General features: G+C 40.7%; 1 protein-coding gene across 1 annotated transcript in view; it reads left to right on the top strand.

The window, feature by feature from the left end:
* Positions 1-20,136, top strand: part of septin10 (septin 10) — a 54,494-nt gene that overhangs the window by 4,947 nt on the left and 29,411 nt on the right. Inside the window, exons 2-3 of the mRNA XM_080197203.1 lie at positions 1,495-1,609; positions 8,572-8,767. Coding sequence (XP_080053329.1) covers positions 1,495-1,609; positions 8,572-8,767 — 311 coding nt within the window. The remainder of the gene's footprint in view (positions 1-1,494; positions 1,610-8,571; positions 8,768-20,136) is intronic.

The raw sequence follows: 20,136 nt of genomic DNA, 5'->3' as shown, positions 1-20,136 counted from the left end.
CATTTGAACTAAGCTGATGTACTCTGTGGATTATCTATTTGCTGTATACCAACGGAGCTATCAAAAAAACTGTACATTTATTTTCCGAGTTGACCAATCAGTATTTTGATGCCTGAGAGAGTATTAATTAACATTTTTTTCTTTGCAAGTCGGTCATTATGGCACAAAAGGGGACCATTTGGCCCATCAAGGCCATGTCAGCTCTGTGTAGAAAAATCCAATTAATCCAGTTTCCTCTGCTCTGCTCCAAAGCCTTGAGTTTATTTCACTGTAACCCCCATCCAATTTCCTTTTAAAATCATTCAAGTGAACTTCGAATCCGATTTGCAGTTGAACGTACTTTTCTGATTATTTTCCTAATTGCACATTTCTGTGTGCTCATGTTACTGGATTATTGCTCTACGTTATATATGGCAATAAGCATTTGAACGGTGAAAATTTCTCATAATTGCAAACGTAGTTTTTGTAATCAAAGGAATGCAAGTATCAATATAACATGCAAGTTAGCTCAATCAGCTGAAGGCAGGAGGCAGACACGTCATTGCAGAAGCTGCTGTAGAGGCCCTTAATTGCAGATTGGATCTTGGAGACTGCTTAAAAACATGCTAAAGTCCCTCAACACCAGGTTTAAAGTCCAACAGGTTTATTTGGTAGCAAAAGCCACTAGCTTTCGGAGCGTTGCTCCTTTGTCAAGTAAGTGGGAGTTCTGTTCACAAACAGGGCTTATAAAGACACATATAAACCCTGTTTATGAACAGGACTCCCACTTACCTGGCGAAGGAGCAGCACTCTGAAAGCTAGTGGCTTTTGCTAACAAATAAACCTGTTGGACTTTAACCTGGTGTTATGAGACTTCTTACTGCATTTACTCCAGTCCAATGCTGACATCTCCACATCTTAAAACACATTTCTAGTTGTGTTGATGTCATTTTCTCAGCTGATGGCTGCGTATATTCTGGAGGATTTGGTGCATGCAAAATTTGCAGGTGTGATGGCTTGAATGGCTTCCTTCTGTGATTTGACTTTGGAATACGTTTTCTGCAATGACTATAGCACAAAACACATTCCGAGGTTGAAAAGTTTGAAATTGACAGCCCCCCTCCCCAGTTCGGGCACGTATACACACGCACACAATATTGATGAATATGTAAATATGATATGAATTAATTGTTCCTTTAATTGAAACTATTGAATTCTTTGAAGAAAGGTTGAAGGTATTGGATATTAGAACTTGGCGAGGTAACTCCATGAAAGAAACGTTTACAAGGGCATGCAGTGTTTGGTTGCATGACTTTTTTTTTGCTTTATGTCTAGCTACAGTGTTCTTTATAATATCATAATCAATATTCAGGGAAGCTTAATCTGTGACAGGATTAGTTATGATGGTAGATATTTTGATGTGATTCCATTGTGTTAGTTCAGATAACAGTTGCAAGTTCTAAGACTATTTTAATTGTCCATTAGCTATTGAACGTACTGTTGTTTTCTTTGCAGGGTGAAAGTGTCCGCCCACTTTCCTTGTCAGGCCATGTTGGATTTGACAGTTTACCAGATCAACTCGTTAACAAATCTACCTCCCAAGGTTTTTGCTTTAATATTCTTTGTGTTGGTAAGTTCTTGATTACTTTATTCTCACTCTTGTTGAACGGTGATTGAATAAAAGTGCATAAATGATAGTGATTCGATTAGGCACATACAAAGATGGTATCCACTTTGGTAGTGGAATCTAGATCAAGGGCATAAATAGTTTTGTTGAAATTTTAAGATTGAGCATAAGCCAAAAGAACTTTTTGCTCACAAAGGTAATGGTACTGTGGAACTTTAGCTGAAAAACTATTGTTGCCAAGTCAGTGAAATTTTCGAGACTGATCGAATGGCAAGGGTATCATGAAGAGTGGATAAATTAAGTTAATGTACAGATCAGTCAAGATCTCATAGTGTTCACTATCCCTTCACCCACAACCCACTTTGGTAATATCCACACTTCCAGGAATGTATACCTCATCTGCAAGAAAGTGCAAAATTTCTGAGCGCTGTCAATGGCATCAACAAAATCTGAACTGAGATTCTAAATTGTAAATTTAGTGTCACATTAGCAATTTGAAAAAAAAACTACAATGACAAAGTGGTTAGTTAAGTCATGTGCCAGTTAAAATGTGATGGAGAAAGTTAAGTCTTTGGTAATTTGGAAATATGCTCACACCTCCATTGTTCGTGAAAATCTTTTGTCCCAAACAAAATGTCACGTGATTTGTCAGCAAAAAATCTGAGCTTTTTAACTCAAATGTGACAATTGTTTTTGGGCAATAGTTATTTCTGTGAACAGCGCACTTGTATCCACCGGCTCTCACAACCCAATATTACATTTTATATCCAGTCTCTGGACTTTGGGATTATTTATGGTGTCATCCTGATAATTGAATCCTAGGGGGGTCCACCTACAAAATTTTGTTGAATGAAGCCATGAGATAGCTGCGGAGGTTCCATTCACACATGAGTACATCTCTATAACCCTGTATGTCTTCATTATGAGACAGTAAGAAGTCTGACAACACCAGGTTTAAGTCCAACCAGTTGATTTTGATAGTAATCCCACAAGCTTTCGGAAATGGTGTTCCTTCGTCAGGTGTGTAGAAAGTCCTGATCAGAGAAAAGCATATAAAGACACACACAGTTTACAGAATATTGATTAGAATGCAAGTCTTAAAGATGCAGACAATGGGAGTGGAGAAAGCCTTAGCATAGGTTAAAGAGATGTGTATTGTCTCCAGACAGGACAGCAAGTGAGATTTTACAAGCTCAGGCAATCATGGGGGTTACAGATATTGGGGTTCATGTCGCACTATCTGTAACCCTCATGATGGCAGGTTAGCTGCAAAGACTTGCTTTCTAATCAGTATTCTGTAAACTGTGTGTGTCTTTATATGCCTTTATCTGATCAGAACTTTCCACACACCTGACGAAGGAACACCATTTCTTAAAGCTTGTGGGATTACTATCAAATAAACTGGTTGGACTTAAACCTGGTGTTGTCAGACTTCTTACTGTGTTTACCCCAGTCCAATGCCAGCATCTCTACATCAAGTCTGCATTATGCCTGCAAATGCAATCTGTGTCAAAGACGATAATTTAAATGCCGAATGAAAACAGAATAAAGCAATAAATGTGTGTAAGAGCCTTTATACATTTTTTCACACCGTGCAATGGTCTGATCTTGTAAAAGAATTGGATTGAAATTGGAAACATTTTTTGCTTGGGCTTCCTTGAACCATGTTAGCAGAGGTGCTTCAACATTTGGATAGGCGGCTGTTTTCATCCTCATCCTTGCTGGGGAGAATTCCTGCTTGTCAAACTGTTCCAAGATGTTTGCTTTGTAATGGTAGAATCACTCATTGACAGATTTGCGATATCTGCTTTCCACTTGCAGCATGTGTAAAAATGTGATAGTATCAATGTCACCTTCTCTTTTAACTATGTCACAGATTTAATCATACTTGATGCCTTTGCACGACCTTTCACAGGGAGACCTCTTTGTCAAATGATGGCTGGCCCAGCGTGCCATGATTTTATGCTCTTGAGGAGCCTAAGTTTGCTCTGGTCAGTGCACCATATGGCAAGCGTAAAGATATTCATCCAATCCAGAGCTGTAAGGAATTTTGGCTCATTGCAACTTCACCAAGGTGCTGTGCCTTGAGCAACAACAGAAGCTAAATCTAGTATGCAAAGGGAAAAGTTGTCCACTTAAGTTGAGTTTAAAATAGATTTTCCTCACTATATAGATTGAAACAGCGGTTATTCTGGCTGATTTTTGCATTACCCAATAGCACACTCCATAACAGTGTGATATGTACATTTGGGCAACTGGTGTTGTTTGTGCTATGCTATTACCTCTTGTTTTTTTTTCAAGCCAATGACACTTGATCAAATTGTGAATATGGTGCCTTCACCTAAAGCCTTTGCAAACATAGGCACGTTTGACAATGAACACAGAAATGATGACAGCAGTGAATCTTTAGTTGTGTTTGTAGCTGATGCTGGAGCTTTTACTGGTGTGCAACACTTTGCAGTGTAAAATCTGGAATCTGTTTTTTTGAGTTGGAGACGCATTTTAAAGGAAAAATTCCAATTGTTATATGTTGATCCAGAGTGTCTAATAGGCATGTATTTGCCCTTTGTAACTTAGTAATTATGATACAAGATTGGTAGCTATGTTACTGGGTTAGCAATGCAGATTAATTGCCCATGGAAAATTGTGGAATTCAATTCAATGGATGTGTTCATTTTGTGGGTTGGAACCAGAAAATGACTTAGATGGTGCCAGCAATCTGGTTTATTCCTGTCCTTCAGGGAAGGAAACCTACCACTTTTGGCAAGTCTAACCTACATATGATTCCAGTTCCAAATGATGTGATGTGACCTTCATCCTCAGGATGTTATCAAGATGGGCAATAAATATTGCCTTGCCCAAAATAGTTTGGTATTGATTTATTTGTTGAAATAGTGGTGAATAATAAATACTAGTTTAGTTTGGTTTATTTTGTAACTTGTGTAGCTGTACCATGAAAAATTGATCAAGACATGTCAATCTTGAAGCAAGTTTTGTAAAAGTCTCCCAAGACAAAGGACAATACACCAAAATAAAGCTCATTTGTACTGGGTTGGGTTGAGATGGACAGCTGTTGGCTTAACTCACATGCGCACTTTAAATATTGATATACATAACTTTTGGTAGACTGACTACTGAAAGGAAAACAGAGCTATAATTTCAGAAAAGTAAATAGAGTTTAATGGGTCAATTGACCAGGCAAACTGTAGTTTGGAACCAAGTTCTTTAGGCTAGTAACAGTATTCTAGAATTCTGTTAGTATTTCCTAGTAATCAAAGTACATACAGTAACTACATGAATTGCCTTAACAGGGGGGAAAAAAAAACCCTAAAGCCAATGGAAAGAAAACCAACGGACAATGTTTCACTGTTTAAAACTTTTACTGTGACAAACCAATTAAAATCAACATAATTGAAACATTTACAGGTGAAAGATGTATTATCATATGATTAAAAAGTAAAAATAGTCAACACTTAAGGTATGCCTCAATTGTAAGTGCTCACATTATTTGCCATACAGATATAATAAAATGAACAATGTTTTTCCAAGGCTGTCTTCATTTTGTATGATCTCCCACTTCAGCCCTTGATGTTGGAATCACCTACATGGCAGATAAGTTTAAGCCTGTGCTTCTTGGACTTGAGGGAGCAAAGATGGGGACAATTTTGGGTGATCAACCAGGATGGAAGAGACTGAAGGTCTTGCTGATGAAAGGAATACCTAATGTGGAAGTGCAAAAATTGTTGAGCAAATCAGCACTTGCAGTACCATGTAAATAAGAGGCTAAAAGGTAGGTAGTGTGGAAGTGGCATGGAGTGGTTTATTTTCTCAGAAGAATACAGAAGGAGTGGTGTTGAAGGAGGTTTGGGAGGTATGGATAGGAAATAACAATATTACAAAATTTATACGAGAAATTTCTCTAGGGCAGTTTGTCTAAGCTAATACTGAAAAATATGAATTGCGTTACATCAGGTTTTTCATTAGCATTCATTGGATGACCAAGGACGTGACATAACAGATCTTTCTGTAGGCATAACTAGGCCTGATAAGAGATTGCAGGGGTTGTCTCATGATCTGAGTATTTAAACAAATTGTCTGGGAGAATGTATTGATATGCGTATACGAGATAAATGAAGAATGGCCACAAGGGATTGGAACCTTGGTTCGGAGGGGTCTATCTTGAGTGTCTACTCTCCCCATTACTGGACAATTGAATTGGTAAATAATTAAATGAAAGGTGGATATCATAGGTCAAATCAATCACTAAAATAAGATCTATAAACAGACTGTCAAGAAGGCGAGGAAGACAGACACAGAAAAGCTTGCCAAATAGCTTGTCTCTCAAGTGGTTTAGAAGTAAACTGAAGGCCACGATCACAATAGGCTACACAGATCAAACTGTTTGCCATGTCTGTCTAGTCTGGGGCCAGTAAACTGTTCTCACTGGTTGTGGTTTGCATGTCTACTGTGTCAATCTTGGTAGTGTTGTATTTCAATCGTTGCTCCCCAATCTGTCATTTGTTTATGACCCTTGACCCTATTGTGCAATCTGTGACCCATGATCAAATCTAACATTGCCAATCATCTTGTATCCTTCACCATTAATGAGAGACCAAGGAAAGATGGCAAGTTGGAGGATGATGACGTGAATATGAGTAGAAAGTGTTTGTAACATCGAATGTTACTGTATTCTGACGTTTTTAGAAGTTAAAGTGGGAGGGCTGGGCCAGGTCATTATTCTCTGGTTTCATAAATGTTTAAGCATTTTCAAAGATCTGCATGGTTTGAAAACAAAGAACAAAATCAGCCCGGGAAACAGGCCCTTCGGCCCAACGAGCCCGCGCCGCCATCTCAACACCACCAGTCCACCTCTCTACCCACGACCCCTGTCTAATGTTTTATGGCCATCCAGATTGAGGGAAACTGATTTAGGGACAATTTATTCCTGCCAATCAGCCTAACAGCACATCTTTGGGGTGTGGGAGGAAACCGGAATACCTGGAGAAAACCCACGCCAGCACGGGGAGAATGCGCAAACTCCCACAGATACCGGCCCAAATCCATGTGTCTGCACAGCAATCAGCGATAGTCACTGAGCTGTCGTCTTGCCCAGTATTGGCGCACACTAACGACATGAAGCGCTAGGCCAATCTCGAACAACCAAGAGCAGCCCCAGTATGACCCATCGTGTGTATGCCCCTCGTTGGACACGAGGTGGACCGACTTAAAACCTGTGAATGAAAAGAGAAAAAACATTATTATCATACTATACCCATTTACATTACCAGGGACGCCCCAATGCTAATGACCCTTATTTAAAAGGATCTCCTATATCCACCCATCTCCAACTCAGTCATGTGCCTGTCTAAGTTACTCTTAAAGGACTCTAGCGTGTTTGCCTCCACCACCTTACTAGGCAGAGCATTCCATATCTCCACTACCCTGTGTGAAAAACCTCCCTGCTAATATCTGTGTTGTACCTCTCCCCCCTCACCTTAAGTCCATGGCCCCTTAAACTACATGTCTCTATTATAGGAAATAGCTTACCTCTGTTTACTCTATCTATACCCTTCATAATCTTATATACCTCTATTAGGTCCCCCCTCAGTCAGCGTCTTTCAAGGGAAAATGCTTAGTGTATGTGACTAAGATTAATTCCATGGCATTTCGGGATTTTTACTAGACAGTTGAGGGATCGCATTCCACAACTTTCATCAGTTTACAATTAGAAAAGTTATTTTATGGGGATTGCACAAGTCCAACTTTGTTCTACCACTGTGATGGTGTTGAGTGACATTGGTGGAGTTGGTGCAAGCCAATTGGCTGGAGGCAGCACGTGGAGATGCATGTGCCACTGTAAAGTGAGCAGCTGGGAGATCAGATAGGGTCAACAGTGGTCAGTCTGGTCTCGAAGACACTTCTTGCTAAGCAGCAGTATGCATTAATTTCCTGTTTGGGGGATTGGGCAGTAAGAGTCTGATGGTGGGCCACTGAGCCAGAAGCAATTTGTGACTGGGTGCAAGCTGAAAATGGGACCACATAACCTGTGGATTGCCTGAAATCTGACCCACCTGGCAAGGTTTGAGAGAAGTTGTGACCCAGTCAAAAGAACACAAAAGCTGGATCTGGAAGTGAAGACGAGGGAAAAATAATCCAGTTATATTTGAAGAACTGGTGTATACATGCCATCAAGGCTGAATGGACTAAGGAGATGCTGTTAAAATGTGCCATTTTGATGAAAGGCCAATGGAAATTGAGGAAATTAAGATCTGTTGTCATAGCTTTTTTTTAATCTTTTGAAGTTGAGGAGCAGGAATTCTACTTTGAGAGTCCTTATGCCTGAAATTGGTGCCGGAAAGTGTGAACTGGTTTGTAAATCTGAGGTCCATCTTTATTGAGTCGGCTACTTGATTCCTAATTTATCATTCATATTAATGATTTGCTTGTTAATTCATGTTCAATTTGTGTTGATTTTGACTTTTGATAAAAGTTATAAAAGTGAAATTTTGTCCATTGGTTTTCTCATTGTGTAGTTCAGTAGATTTTATTCTTTTGATTTGTTCATCTTCAGGGATCATTCCACATGAGACTATAATTTTTCTTGTGGTGTTTTGGGGATTGAATTTAATGACTCTTTACATTTCCTGTGACTGAAGTAGTGGTCAGTCTTGGTATTTGAATTAATTTGCCTGAAGCTTCTTGCCTTATGATTTATATTTAGCACACAGATTTCAATTGAGGTCTCGATGATATTTCAAGTTGCATAAAGGTATTTTAAAGCTTTTATTCAGAACTGAAAGCAGTTTCCATTTTTTTAAAGTCTGCTTTTGGCCAATGGTTGTACAAATTTTAATTTTTCTTCAGAATTTAGTGAATTATTTGTCACATGCTGCATACGTATTCTAAAGTATCTGTTTATATTATTGCTATTAATGCTATATTTTTCTTCTGTTCCGCAATTGCAGGAGAAACTGGCATTGGAAAGTCTACCCTTATGGATACCTTGTTTAACACCAGTTTTGAGAATAGCCAATCAACACATTATGAAAGCCAAGTAAAATTGAAGGCTCAGACATATGAACTACAGGAGAGTACTACTCGCTTAAAGTTAACTGTTGTAAATTCAGTGGGCTTTGGAGACCAGATAAATAAAGAAGACAGGTAAGTGATTTGCATTTTTAAAAATTATTGGAAACTTTGGGATAGTGTTTGACTACAATAATTTTCCTGAGTTAGGATTTTTCAGAGGTGGTACTGCTAGAAATATGAAATATTGCAGAATCCCATACTTTTGGGAACATGGTAATTTAAACCATCCCATCTTTATCACCTTTATCCATCATTGTTCAGCTCCATGTTCCATTTAGATCTGTCCAAAGGCACCCAGTAGTTCTCAACAATGGCTTTTCTTGCTGTCTGAGAGCTTTGGAGACCCTAAGGTAATTTTTTTTTTGCTTTTCTCCAATTCCTCATTTAGTGCCTCTTAGTAATCATTTGATAACACAAGATAAACTTTTGCATACTCATGCCCAGCACTTCCCTTCTTCAACTTCAATCACTAAGTAATTTGCCTCTGTTGCGTCGCTGTGGACAAGAACACAATTTCTTTCAACTGTGCTACAGGAAAACTGTACAAGTTTTGGGGCAAGAAACACATGAATACAGAATTAGGATTATCATAGTAAATTAAGGAGGTAATTTTCAGCTTTTTAGTATAAACTTCATTCTCCTTTCACTGATTCCATCCCCTTTCGAACCATACACTAGGGCTGAAAAATAAATGTTTGGCACCTGGCTCAACCCAGAAAGGAGATTAAAACCACACATCCTGTCCATCTAAACTGTTTGCTTCATGCTCTATAACTTGCTGGCGTCTGTTCCAGCACTGAGGAATACCTTATCCATATTCTTGTATCGCTATAGGTTTTTCTACTGTCTTGTTTGCTGCTTTCCCATCTTCTCTATAAACTGCCAACTTGTCCAAATAGCTGCCACCTATACTTTGTCCTGTTTACTCATCATATTAAACTTTTAAATTCTTAACCTCAAATAATTCCAACGTATTTTTGTCAACTCTGGCTTTGTATTCTCACTCATACCCATTGGTCTGCTGATCCTGGCCTTCAGCTCATTGTGTCATTCCATTACCCAAAAATTGAAGCGCACAAGTTAGTAGATTCTTTGGTGGCCTTGGCTGTACACTTATTCTCTCCGTGAAGCCCTCAGCTTCTTTTTATTTCTCCATGTTTAAAACTTATTCAAAACATTTTTCAGCAGGTACTCAGTCTTCTTTCCTAAATTTTCCAACGCTGTTTGCCGTTTATTTCTTAAGTTTGTTTTGATATATCCAGACTGAGGAAAATTGCACCAAGACTATCCAGGTCACTGCCATCTGTTTGATTCAAGGCACTTGTACTAGCTTCCCCTTCCTCCAGTCTCCCAGGATGAACATAAAAGAGAGAAATATCAATTAGTTCAGCTTTAAAAATTCTTAATTTTTCTGCTTGGGTCAGGGAAAGCAGTTACATATTCAGTTTCTAAGGATGATCATGTACAATCTATTTTCAAAATTCATTCAGGGATGTAGGTTTTGTTGACTAGGCCAACATTTACTGCCTTTCCCTAATTGCCCTTGGGAAGGTGGTAGTGCGTTGCCTTCTTGAACTACTGCACTCCATGTGGTGTAAGTAGATATACCTATAGTGTTATTAGAGAGGGAGCTGCAGGAAATTGACCCAGTGACAGTGAAGGAATGGTGATCTAGTTCCAGATCAGGATGGTGTGTGGTGTGAAGTGTTCCCATGTCAGTCCTGCCCTTGTCCTTCTGGATAGTAGCAGTTTATAAGTTTGGAATCTACAGTCTAGAAAGCTTGGTAATTGCCTGCAGTGCATCTTGTAGATGCTGTACGCTATTGCCATTGTGTGTTGCTGGTGGAGGGGGTGCCAATCAAGTGGCTTGTCTTGATGGTTTCAAGCTTCTTGTGTTGTTGGAGCTGCACTCATCAGGCAAGTGGAAGGTATTTCATCAAACTCCTGACTTGTGCTTTGGGGAGTCAGGATGTGAGTTACTGACCACAGGATTCCTAGCCTCTGACCTGCTGTCATAGCCATAGTATTTCTATGGCTTGTCTAGTACAGTTACTGGTCAATGGAAACCTCCAGATGTAGATAGTGGGGGATTCAGCAATGGTAATGTGAAGGGAGGATGATTAGATTCTGTTTTCTTCAAGACATCATTCCCTACCGCTTGCATGACATGTTAGTTGATGCTTGTCAGCCCCGCCTAGTTATTGCCCAGGTCTTGATGCATTTGAACATTGACTACTTCAGGATCTGAGGAATTGCAAATGCTGCTGAACATTATGCAGCCAGGCCTTCATAGCGAGGGGGATTGAATATAAAAGTAGGGAGGTCTTGCTGCAGCTGTATAGGGCATTGGTGAGGCCGCAGCTGGAGTACTGTGTGCAGTTTTGGGCGCCGCACCTGCGCAAAGATATTTTGGCCTTGGAGGGAGTGCAGAGGAGGTTTACTAGGCTGATACCGGAGTTGAGGGGGTTGAGCTATGAGGAGAGGCTGAATAAACTGGGCTTGTACTCGTTAGAGTTTAGAAGAATGAGGGGAGATCTCATTGAGACATATAAGATGATGAATGGGATGGATAGGATAGAGGTGGAAAGACTCTTCCCGCTCAAAAAAGACAGTAGGACTAGGGGGCACAGCCTCAAGATAAAAGAGGGGCGGTTTAGAACGGAGTTGAGGAGGAACTTCTTCACTCAAAGGGTGGTGAATCTCTGGAATTCTCTGCCCGTTGAAGTGGTGGAGGCTGCCTCGCTAAATATTTTTAAGACGCGGGTTGATGGGTTTTTGATAAGAGAGGGGATTAAGGGTTATGGGGAGAGGGCGGGAAAGTGGAACTGAGCAGCGACAGATCAGCCATGGTCTTGTTGAATGGCGGGGCAGGCTCGAGGGGCTAGATGGCCTACTCCTGCTCCTATTTCTTATGTTCTTATCAATGAACATCCACTTCTGATCTTGCGGTGGAAGGAAGGTCATTAATGAAGCAGTTGATGATTGCTGGGCTGAGGACGCTATCCTGACGAACTCCTGCATTGATGCCTAGAACTCAGATGATTGACCTCCAACAACCACAACCACCTTTCTTTGTGCTAAATATGATTCCAAGCAGTAGAGACTTTTCCCATGATTCCTATTGACTTCAGTTTTGTTAGGGCTCCTTGATGCCACACACTCTCTTGCTGCCTTGATGGCAAGGCAATTGCTCACACTTTATCTCTGGAATTCATGTTTGAACAAAAGTTGTAATTAGAGCAGAAGCTGAATGACCTTGCCACAACCCAAGCTGAATGTCAGTGAAAAGGTTATTGCTAAGCAAATACAGCTTGATATCACGGTTGATGGCCCCTTCCATTACTCTACTGAGGATTGAGAGTAGACTGGCATGCGTGATACTGGGACTTCTGGAGGAGGCTGAGATGGATCATCCACTTTCTGGCTGAAGATTGTTGCAAATACTTCAGCTTTCTCTTTTGTACTGATGTGCTGGCATCCCTTATCGTTGAGAATGGGGATATTTGTGGAGCCATCATCTCCAGTGAATTGTTTAATTATCCACCAACATTCATGACTCGTGGCAGGACTGCTGAGATCTGTTCAGTTGGTTGTGGAGTTACTTTTTGTCTGTAGCTGCTTGTGCTGTTGGCACGCATGCAGTATTGTCTTGTAGCTTCACTAGGTTGGCATCTAATTTTTAGGTATACCTGGTGTTGCTCCCGCATGTCCTCCTGTAGTCTTCATTGAACTGGGATTGATCCCTGATTGGTGGAAACCGCTGTTTAATGTAAAATAGTGGTGGAGGGAATATGCTAGGCCATGAGGTTGAAGATCATGGTTGAGTTCAGTTCTGTTGCTCCAGGTGGCCGGCAAAACCTCAGAGTCAGAGGTTTACAGCATAGGAACAGGCCCTTTGGCCTAACTTGTTTGTGTTAGCCAGTTTTTACCATTGAGCTAGTTCCAATTGCCGTGTTTGGCCCATAACCCTCTATACCAATCATACCCATGCAACTGCCTAAATGCATTTTAAAAGACAAAATTGTACCTGTCTCTGTCCCCAGCAGCTTGTTCCAGACACATTCAACCTTCTGTGTTTTGTGTGTGTGTGTGTGTGTGTGTGTGTGTGTGTGTGTGTGTGTGTGTGTGTGTGTGTGTGTGGTGGGGTGGGGGGGGGGAGGCACGCGGAAAAGCCCCTCTGGACTCTTGTATATTTCCCCTCTCACCTTAAACCTATGCCTTCTAGTTTTAGACTGCCCACCTTCCTTACAGTTGGGAAAAGATGTTTACCTTAACAATGCCCCTTGTTGTTTTGTAGACACCATCATGCCTAAGTCTCTTGAGCTTCAAGGTAAAAACATCCCAGTCTATCCAGCCTCTCCTTATAACTCCAATTATCAAGTCCTGGTAGCATCCTCCTAAATCCTTTTGCACTCTTTCAGTAATATCCCACCTATTACAGAATGATAACTGTATACAGTATTCCAAGCATGGCCTTACCAATGTACGGCCTTACTATACAACTTCAAGATGTCCCAACTCCTGTATTCAGTGTTCTGACAAATGAAACCAAGCATTCCAAATGCCGCCTTCACCATGCTGTCCACCTGTGACTCCAGTTTTAAAGAGTTGTGAAACCGTACCCCTAAATTTCTTTGTTCTATAACTCTCCCCATGCCCTGCCGTTGACTGAGTAGGTTCGATCTATTAAAATGCATGACCTCACATTTATTTAAATTAAACTCCATCTGCTATTCATCAACTCACTGGCCTAATTGATCAAGATCCAGTTGCAACCCTATATAACCTTCACTGTCCACAATGCCACCAAACTTGCTAACCATGCCTTCCAAATTCCCATCCAAATTAATATAAATGACAAATAACAGTGGACCCAGCACTGATACCTGAGGCACACCGCTGGTCACAGGCCTCCCAGTTTGAAAAGTAGCCCTCTACAACCACCCTCTGTCATCAAGCCAGTTTTGTATCCAATTGGCTACCTCACCATGGATCCCACGAGATTTAACTTTGCACAACAACCTACCATGTGCTTTCTTGTCAAAGGCCTTGCTCAAGTCCATGTAGACAATGTCGACTGCACTGCCCTCATCTACCTTCTTGGTTACCCTTTCAAAAGACTTAATCCAAATCGTGAGACATGATCTTCCACTCTAAGTCATGCTCGTTGTCCCTAATCAGTCTCTGTCTAAGCGCCTGTAGATCCTGAGTCTCAGAATACCTTCTAACAACTTCAGATGTGAGGCTCACCAGCATGTAGTTCCCAGGCTTTTCCCTGCAGTCTTCCTTAAACAAAGGCATAACATTTGTCATGCTCCAATCTTCATGCACCTCAACTGTGGCTGTGAGTGATTCAAATACCTCTGTTAGGGGATCTGCAATTTCCACCCTAGCTTCCCCCAACATCCTGGGATACACTTCATCAGATTCTGGGGATTCATCAGCACTGATGCGTTTTGAGACTTCCAGCATGTCTGTCTCTGTAATATGTATAACTCCAAGAATCACTATATTTCCCCAAGTTTCCTAATATCTGTGCCTTTCTGAACAGTAAATTCTGATGAGAAACATTCATTTAAGATCTCACCCGTCTCTTGTGGATCCACACATAGGTGACCTTGTTGATCCATAAGCGGTCCTATTCTTTCCCCAGTTATTCTTTTGCCCTTTATATATTTGTAGAAGCTCTTTGGATTTTCTTTTGCCTTATCATGTCCCCTCTTTTGCTCTCCTGATTTCTCTCTCAACTCTATTCTGGCACATGCTATAGTCTTCAAAGGATCTACTTGATCCTCGCTGCCTATGCATGTCATATGTCTCCTCCTTTTCAACCAGGGCCTCGATGTCCGAGCTATCCAGGGTTCCCTGCTTCTCCCAGCCTTGCCCTTCATCTAAAAGGAATTTGCTTGCTCTGAACCCTGATTAAAACAATTCTGAAAGCCTCCTACTTACCTGACATCCGTTTGCCTGCCAACAGACTATCCCCAGTCAACTTTTGAAAGTTCCAGTCTGATACCATCAAAATTGGCCTTGCCCCAATTTTGAATTTTTACTTTTGGACCAGACCTGTCATTCTCCATAGCTGTCTTAAAACCAATGGAATTATGGTCACTGGTCCCGAAGTAATCCCTCACTAACACTTCTATCAGCTGCTCTTCCTTATTTCCCAAGAAGAGCTCATGTTTTGCCCTCTCTCTAGTCAGGCCATCCACATACTGAATGAGAAATTCTTCCTGAACACACTCAGCAAATTTCTCTCCATCAAACCCCAAATGCTATAGCTGTCCCAGTCAATATTGGGAAAGTCGAATTCCCCTGCTATTACTGTACTATTTTTCTTGAGTCAACTGTACTGTCCTTACATGTTTGTTCCTCAATTTCCCGCTGACTATTTGGGGGCTTATATGCTCAATTTTGAATTGCTTGATCAGTTTGAAATCTATCCCATTTAGCATGGTAGTAGTGTCACTCAATACAATGGAGTGTATCATCAATGTGAGGTCAAGTCTTTGTCTCCACAACTACTATGCTGTTATGGAGATGCATCAGTAGTTGGCGAGGATGAGTTCAGATATGTTTTTTTTCCTCTTGGTTCTCTTATCAATTGCCATAAACCCAGTCTGGCAGTTATGTCCTTTAGGACTCAGCTACTTTGGTCTGTAGTGATGTGACATTGAGCGTCTCATTGCAGAGTGCATTCTCTGCCGCATGCCTCAATGCTTCTTCCAAGTGGTGTTGACATGGAGTACTGATTCTTTAGGGCGGGGCCAGGACAGCACCCTCCTGGCTGTATCACTGTGCTGCCACTTTGGGCCTGTTTTGCTGGTGGGCAAGACACATGTGGGGGTGTTGATAGTGTCTGGGACATTATCTGTAAAGCACGATTCTATCAACATAATGACTATGTTAGGCTGTTGCTTGACAAATCTGAGAGCTGTACCAATTTTGGCGCAAGCCCTCTGATGTTTGTAAGGGAGACTTTGCAGGGCTGACAGGGTTGAATTTCATGTTGTTGTTTCCAGTGCCTGGGTTGATACTGGTTGGCCCATCTGATTACATTCCTTAGTGACTCGCTAGTGGTTTTGATACAACTGAGCCATTTCAGAGTAAACCATATAGCTGTGGTTTTGGGGTCACATATAGGACAGCAGAGTTCCTTCACCGCTAAAGGACATTAGTGAACCAGCTGGATTTTTAGAACAATTAACAATGGTTTCAAGCTTATAATTAGACTTTTAATTCCAGATTTTTATTGACTGAATTCAAATTCCAAAATTGCCAAGATGGGATTCGAACCCAGATCCATAATGCACTCCCATGGGTCTCTGGATTATTAGTCCAGTGACAACGTTGCCATTACCTCCCCTTCCATGGTATGATCTTCGTTCCTTTAATAACCTCCTGGATCAGATCTTCTTTCCTGTGAGTGCAAACCCAAGTCATCTAGCCTATTTTAATAGCACAGTGTTCTTGGATTGTGAATTATTTCTGTTTTGTCTGCATCTTCTTCAGAATCAAAATGCATTTGTGAAGGTGGGGATCCCAAAACCGGAAGCAGTTCTTCAAATGTATCCCCAAGACCCAAAATCCTGTTAAGTACATTAATCCTGCAGTTAACGAATCTCAGAACATGACTCAAGAACAGTTTCTTCCAGGCTGCCATCAGACTTTCGATTGGTTCTATCGCATTAAGCTGATCTTTCTCTTCACCCTATTGGTAACTGCGGTACTATGTTCTGCATGTTATTCTTTTCTCTTCCCCTATGTATTCTATGAATGGTACGTTTGTCTGTGTAGCTCAGAAGAAACAATACTTTTCACTCTATCCCAACATATGTAACAATAAATCAATTGAATTCAACGCAACCTGCCACATAATTTGGCGTCCTCAGCAAATGTAATTATTGCAGTGCCACAAGATTATTAATCTGCTTATCAACTGAAAAAAAAATCTCATTTTGAACAATTTAATGTAAGTCTATGTAATAAATTTTCTCATTTTTAAACATTTTCTGTCTAGATTATTTTAAATATATGACCTCTGGTTACTGAGCCATTTGCCAGTAAAAATGGTAGGGATGAACCATCAAAGTGGCTAAATTTTTGAATTTTAAAACAGCCCCAAGAAAAGCAATGCCACTGTCTTTGATTTTTTTTCCTGTTGAACCAAAATCTCTAATATGAACCTGCTAAGTATTTTTTTGTATTCCCGCCCCATATCCAGTATGGTGTGCCGAATGTTTTTGTCCTTTCACAGAATGTGGTCATTGCTGGCTGGGCCAGCATTTATTTCCCGCCCTTAATTGACTTTGAGAAGATAGTGGTGAGCCATCTTCTTGAAACACTACAGTGCATAAGATGTAGGTACACCCACAATGCTGGGAGTTTCAGGATTTTGTCTGGCAGCAGCGATATGGTTAAATGTCAGGATTGTTTGTGATTTGGATGGGAACTTGCAGATGATGTTCCCACATCTACTGTCCCTGTCCTTCTGGATAGCAGAAATCACAGGTTTAGAAGATGACGTGAAAGGAGCCTTGGTGAGTGGCTACACTGCATCTTGTGGGTGTTGCACACAGCTGCCTTTGTGTGTTAGTGGTGTAAATGTTTAAGATTGTGGATGAGCTACCAGTCAAGCAGACTGCTTTGTCAGGTTGGTGATGTTGGGGCTGCACTCATCCAAGCATGTATAGAGTAATCCATCACACTTACATGTGCCTTGTAGATGGTGAATAGGCTTTGGGGAGTCATGAAATCTTTGCATACTTCCCGGTCTTTTACCAGCTCTTGTAGCTGTATTATTTATATGGCTGGTCCAATTCAGTTTCTGGTTAATGTTAACTGCCAGGATTTTGATGGTGAGGAATTCAGCAACGGTGATACCATTGAATGTCAAGGGAAGATGTTTAGATTTTCTTATCATGGCCTGGCACTTGTGTGGCATGAATGTTACTTGCCACTTATCAGCCCAAACCTGAATTTTATCTAGGTCGTGCTGCATACGAACACAAATTGCATCAGTAATTGATGAGCCTCAAATGCTCCTGAGCATTATGTAATTAGCAAACATCCCCATTTCTGACCTTGTGATGGAGGGAAGGTTATTGATGAAGCAACTGAAGACAGTTGGGTTTAAGCAAGTTCCCTGAGCAACTAATGCACCAATATCTTGGGACTGAGATGATTGATCTCCAGCAACTATAGCCGTCTTCCTTTGTGTTAGCTATGATCCCAATCATGGAGAGTTTTGTTCCTGATTCTCATTGAGTACAATTTTGCTGGGGCTCCTTGATGACACACTTGTTCAAATACTGCTTTGACGTTAAGGACAGTCGTTCTCACCTAGCTGTTTGAATTCAGCTCTTTGTCCATGTTTATGCCAAGGCTGTAATGAGGCCAGGAGCTACGTGGTCTTGACGCACCCCAAATTGAGCAGGCTATTTACAATACCAAGCACCTAAAATGCTTTCTTAACTACCTATTGCCCTCCCACTTGCATAGATTTGTAAACATGCATCCTAGGTCACTTTGGTCTTGTATCCCCCACCCTCAAAATTGTACTATTTGATTATGCTGCATCTGTATTTTATCCCCCAAAGGCATCATTTTGTACTTGCCCATATTAAATTGCCTGGATTTCACTAGTCTTATCTTGAAGTCTGCTACTATCCTTGTAATCAGTCATGATCTCAAGGGAGACCAGTAACATTTTGAAATGAAATTCAAACTCTGAATTACGCTACAAGATTTCAAGTTTAGACAAAAAGACTTTACAATTCAAGATTTAAACAAAGCAAGTACTACTAACTTAACAGCATATATTTTGTAAACACTTAGTTTAAACCCAAAAATCTCAATATACTACATCCCATTCTTCAAAAAAAACTTCCCTACAATCTATCCCCTTGGCACAACTGCATTGTCCCAGATCTTTAATTATCTCCCATTCCAAAACCTGTCCTGATCTGAAAAGTATGTGTATATATTTTAAGTCCTTGCCTTGTTTCCTGATTGCTTTCCAACCTTTCTTTGATCTGGGGAAATTACATGATTAATTTTTATCTCATCAGACTCGCTGATTCTGTTATGAATATTGAGAGGACCATTATTTGTGTCAACAATAATTCATTGTTTTCCCCTTTCAATTCTGACTGAAACATAGACCACTCTTGCAATTTGGGTTTGTTTAGCTTCTAAAAGACCAGATGTTTCCATTATTTTATATGTGAAAAATACATTCCCAAAACTCCAGACTAGGTTGATTAGCCATGTTAAATTGCTCCTTTAGTGTCAGGGAACTAGCAGGGTAAATATGTGAGATTACGAGGAAAGGGCCTGTGTAGGATTGTTGTCATAAGAACTGGGAGCAGGAGTAGGCCATCTGGCCCCTCGAGCCTGCTCCGCCATTCAATAATGGCTGCAATGAGGCCAGGAGCTGCATGGCCTTGACGCACCCCAAATTGTGCAGGCTATTTACAATACCAAGCACCTAAATGGCTGATCTTTTTGTGGACTCAGCTTCACTTGCCCTCCCTTAATTCCTTTATTGTTCAAAAGTTTATCTGTCCATGCCTTAAAAACATTCAATGAGGTAGCCTCAACTGGGCAGGGAATTTCACAGATTCACAACCCTTTTTGTGAAAAAGTTCTTCCTCAACTCAGTCCTAAATCTGCTTCCCCTTATTTTGAGGCTATGCCCCCTAGTTCTAGTTTCACCTGCCAGTGAAAACAACTTCTCTGTTTCTATTTTATCTATTCCCTCCATAATCTTATGTTACTATAGGATCTCACCTCATTCTTCTGGATTCCAATGAATATAACCCCAGTCGACTCGGTCTCTCCTCATAAGCCAACCCTCTCAACTTCGGAATCGACCTAGTGAATCTCCTCTGCAACCCCTCCAGTGCCAGTATGTCCTTTCTCAACTAAGGAGACCAAAACTGTACACAACAATCCAGGTGGCCTCACCAGCACCTTTTATACAGCTGCAACAAAACCTCGGTACAGGCTCAATAAGCAGAATGGTCTCCTGCACTGTAGGGATTCTATGATTCTCTGAATTATGAAATTAGATGTTTTCAGAGCAATTCACTGTTGCTTTATTTGTGTAATCTGTAAACCTTTAAATAGTTCAATGTCGAAGTCATATATGTATAGAAAATGCAATATTTGGCCCTCGGAGGAACCGCACACCCCCTCAATTGTTGGTTAATCGTGTAAGCGAAACATCACTGTCCCTCTAATTCCGTATGCTTCTATTTTTTTCAATAGGTCTAAGTTGTTTGAAGGGCTTTATATATGACATCCACTGCACAACCTTTATCAATACCCTCTGTCCCTTCAAAAAACTCAATCAGCGAATCAGACAAGCTTTGTCTCTAACAAATTTGTACTGGCTGTTCGTTTTTCACTTTTACATGCGGAAGGCCAGCATTTTTGTT

This window comes from Carcharhinus amblyrhynchos, chromosome 10, assembly GCF_965287045.1.
Source record: "Carcharhinus amblyrhynchos chromosome 10, sCarAmb.v2.hapA, whole genome shotgun sequence".
Lineage (NCBI taxonomy): Eukaryota > Metazoa > Chordata > Chondrichthyes > Carcharhiniformes > Carcharhinidae > Carcharhinus > Carcharhinus amblyrhynchos.
This window is presented reverse-complemented; position numbering and strand designations above follow the sequence as displayed.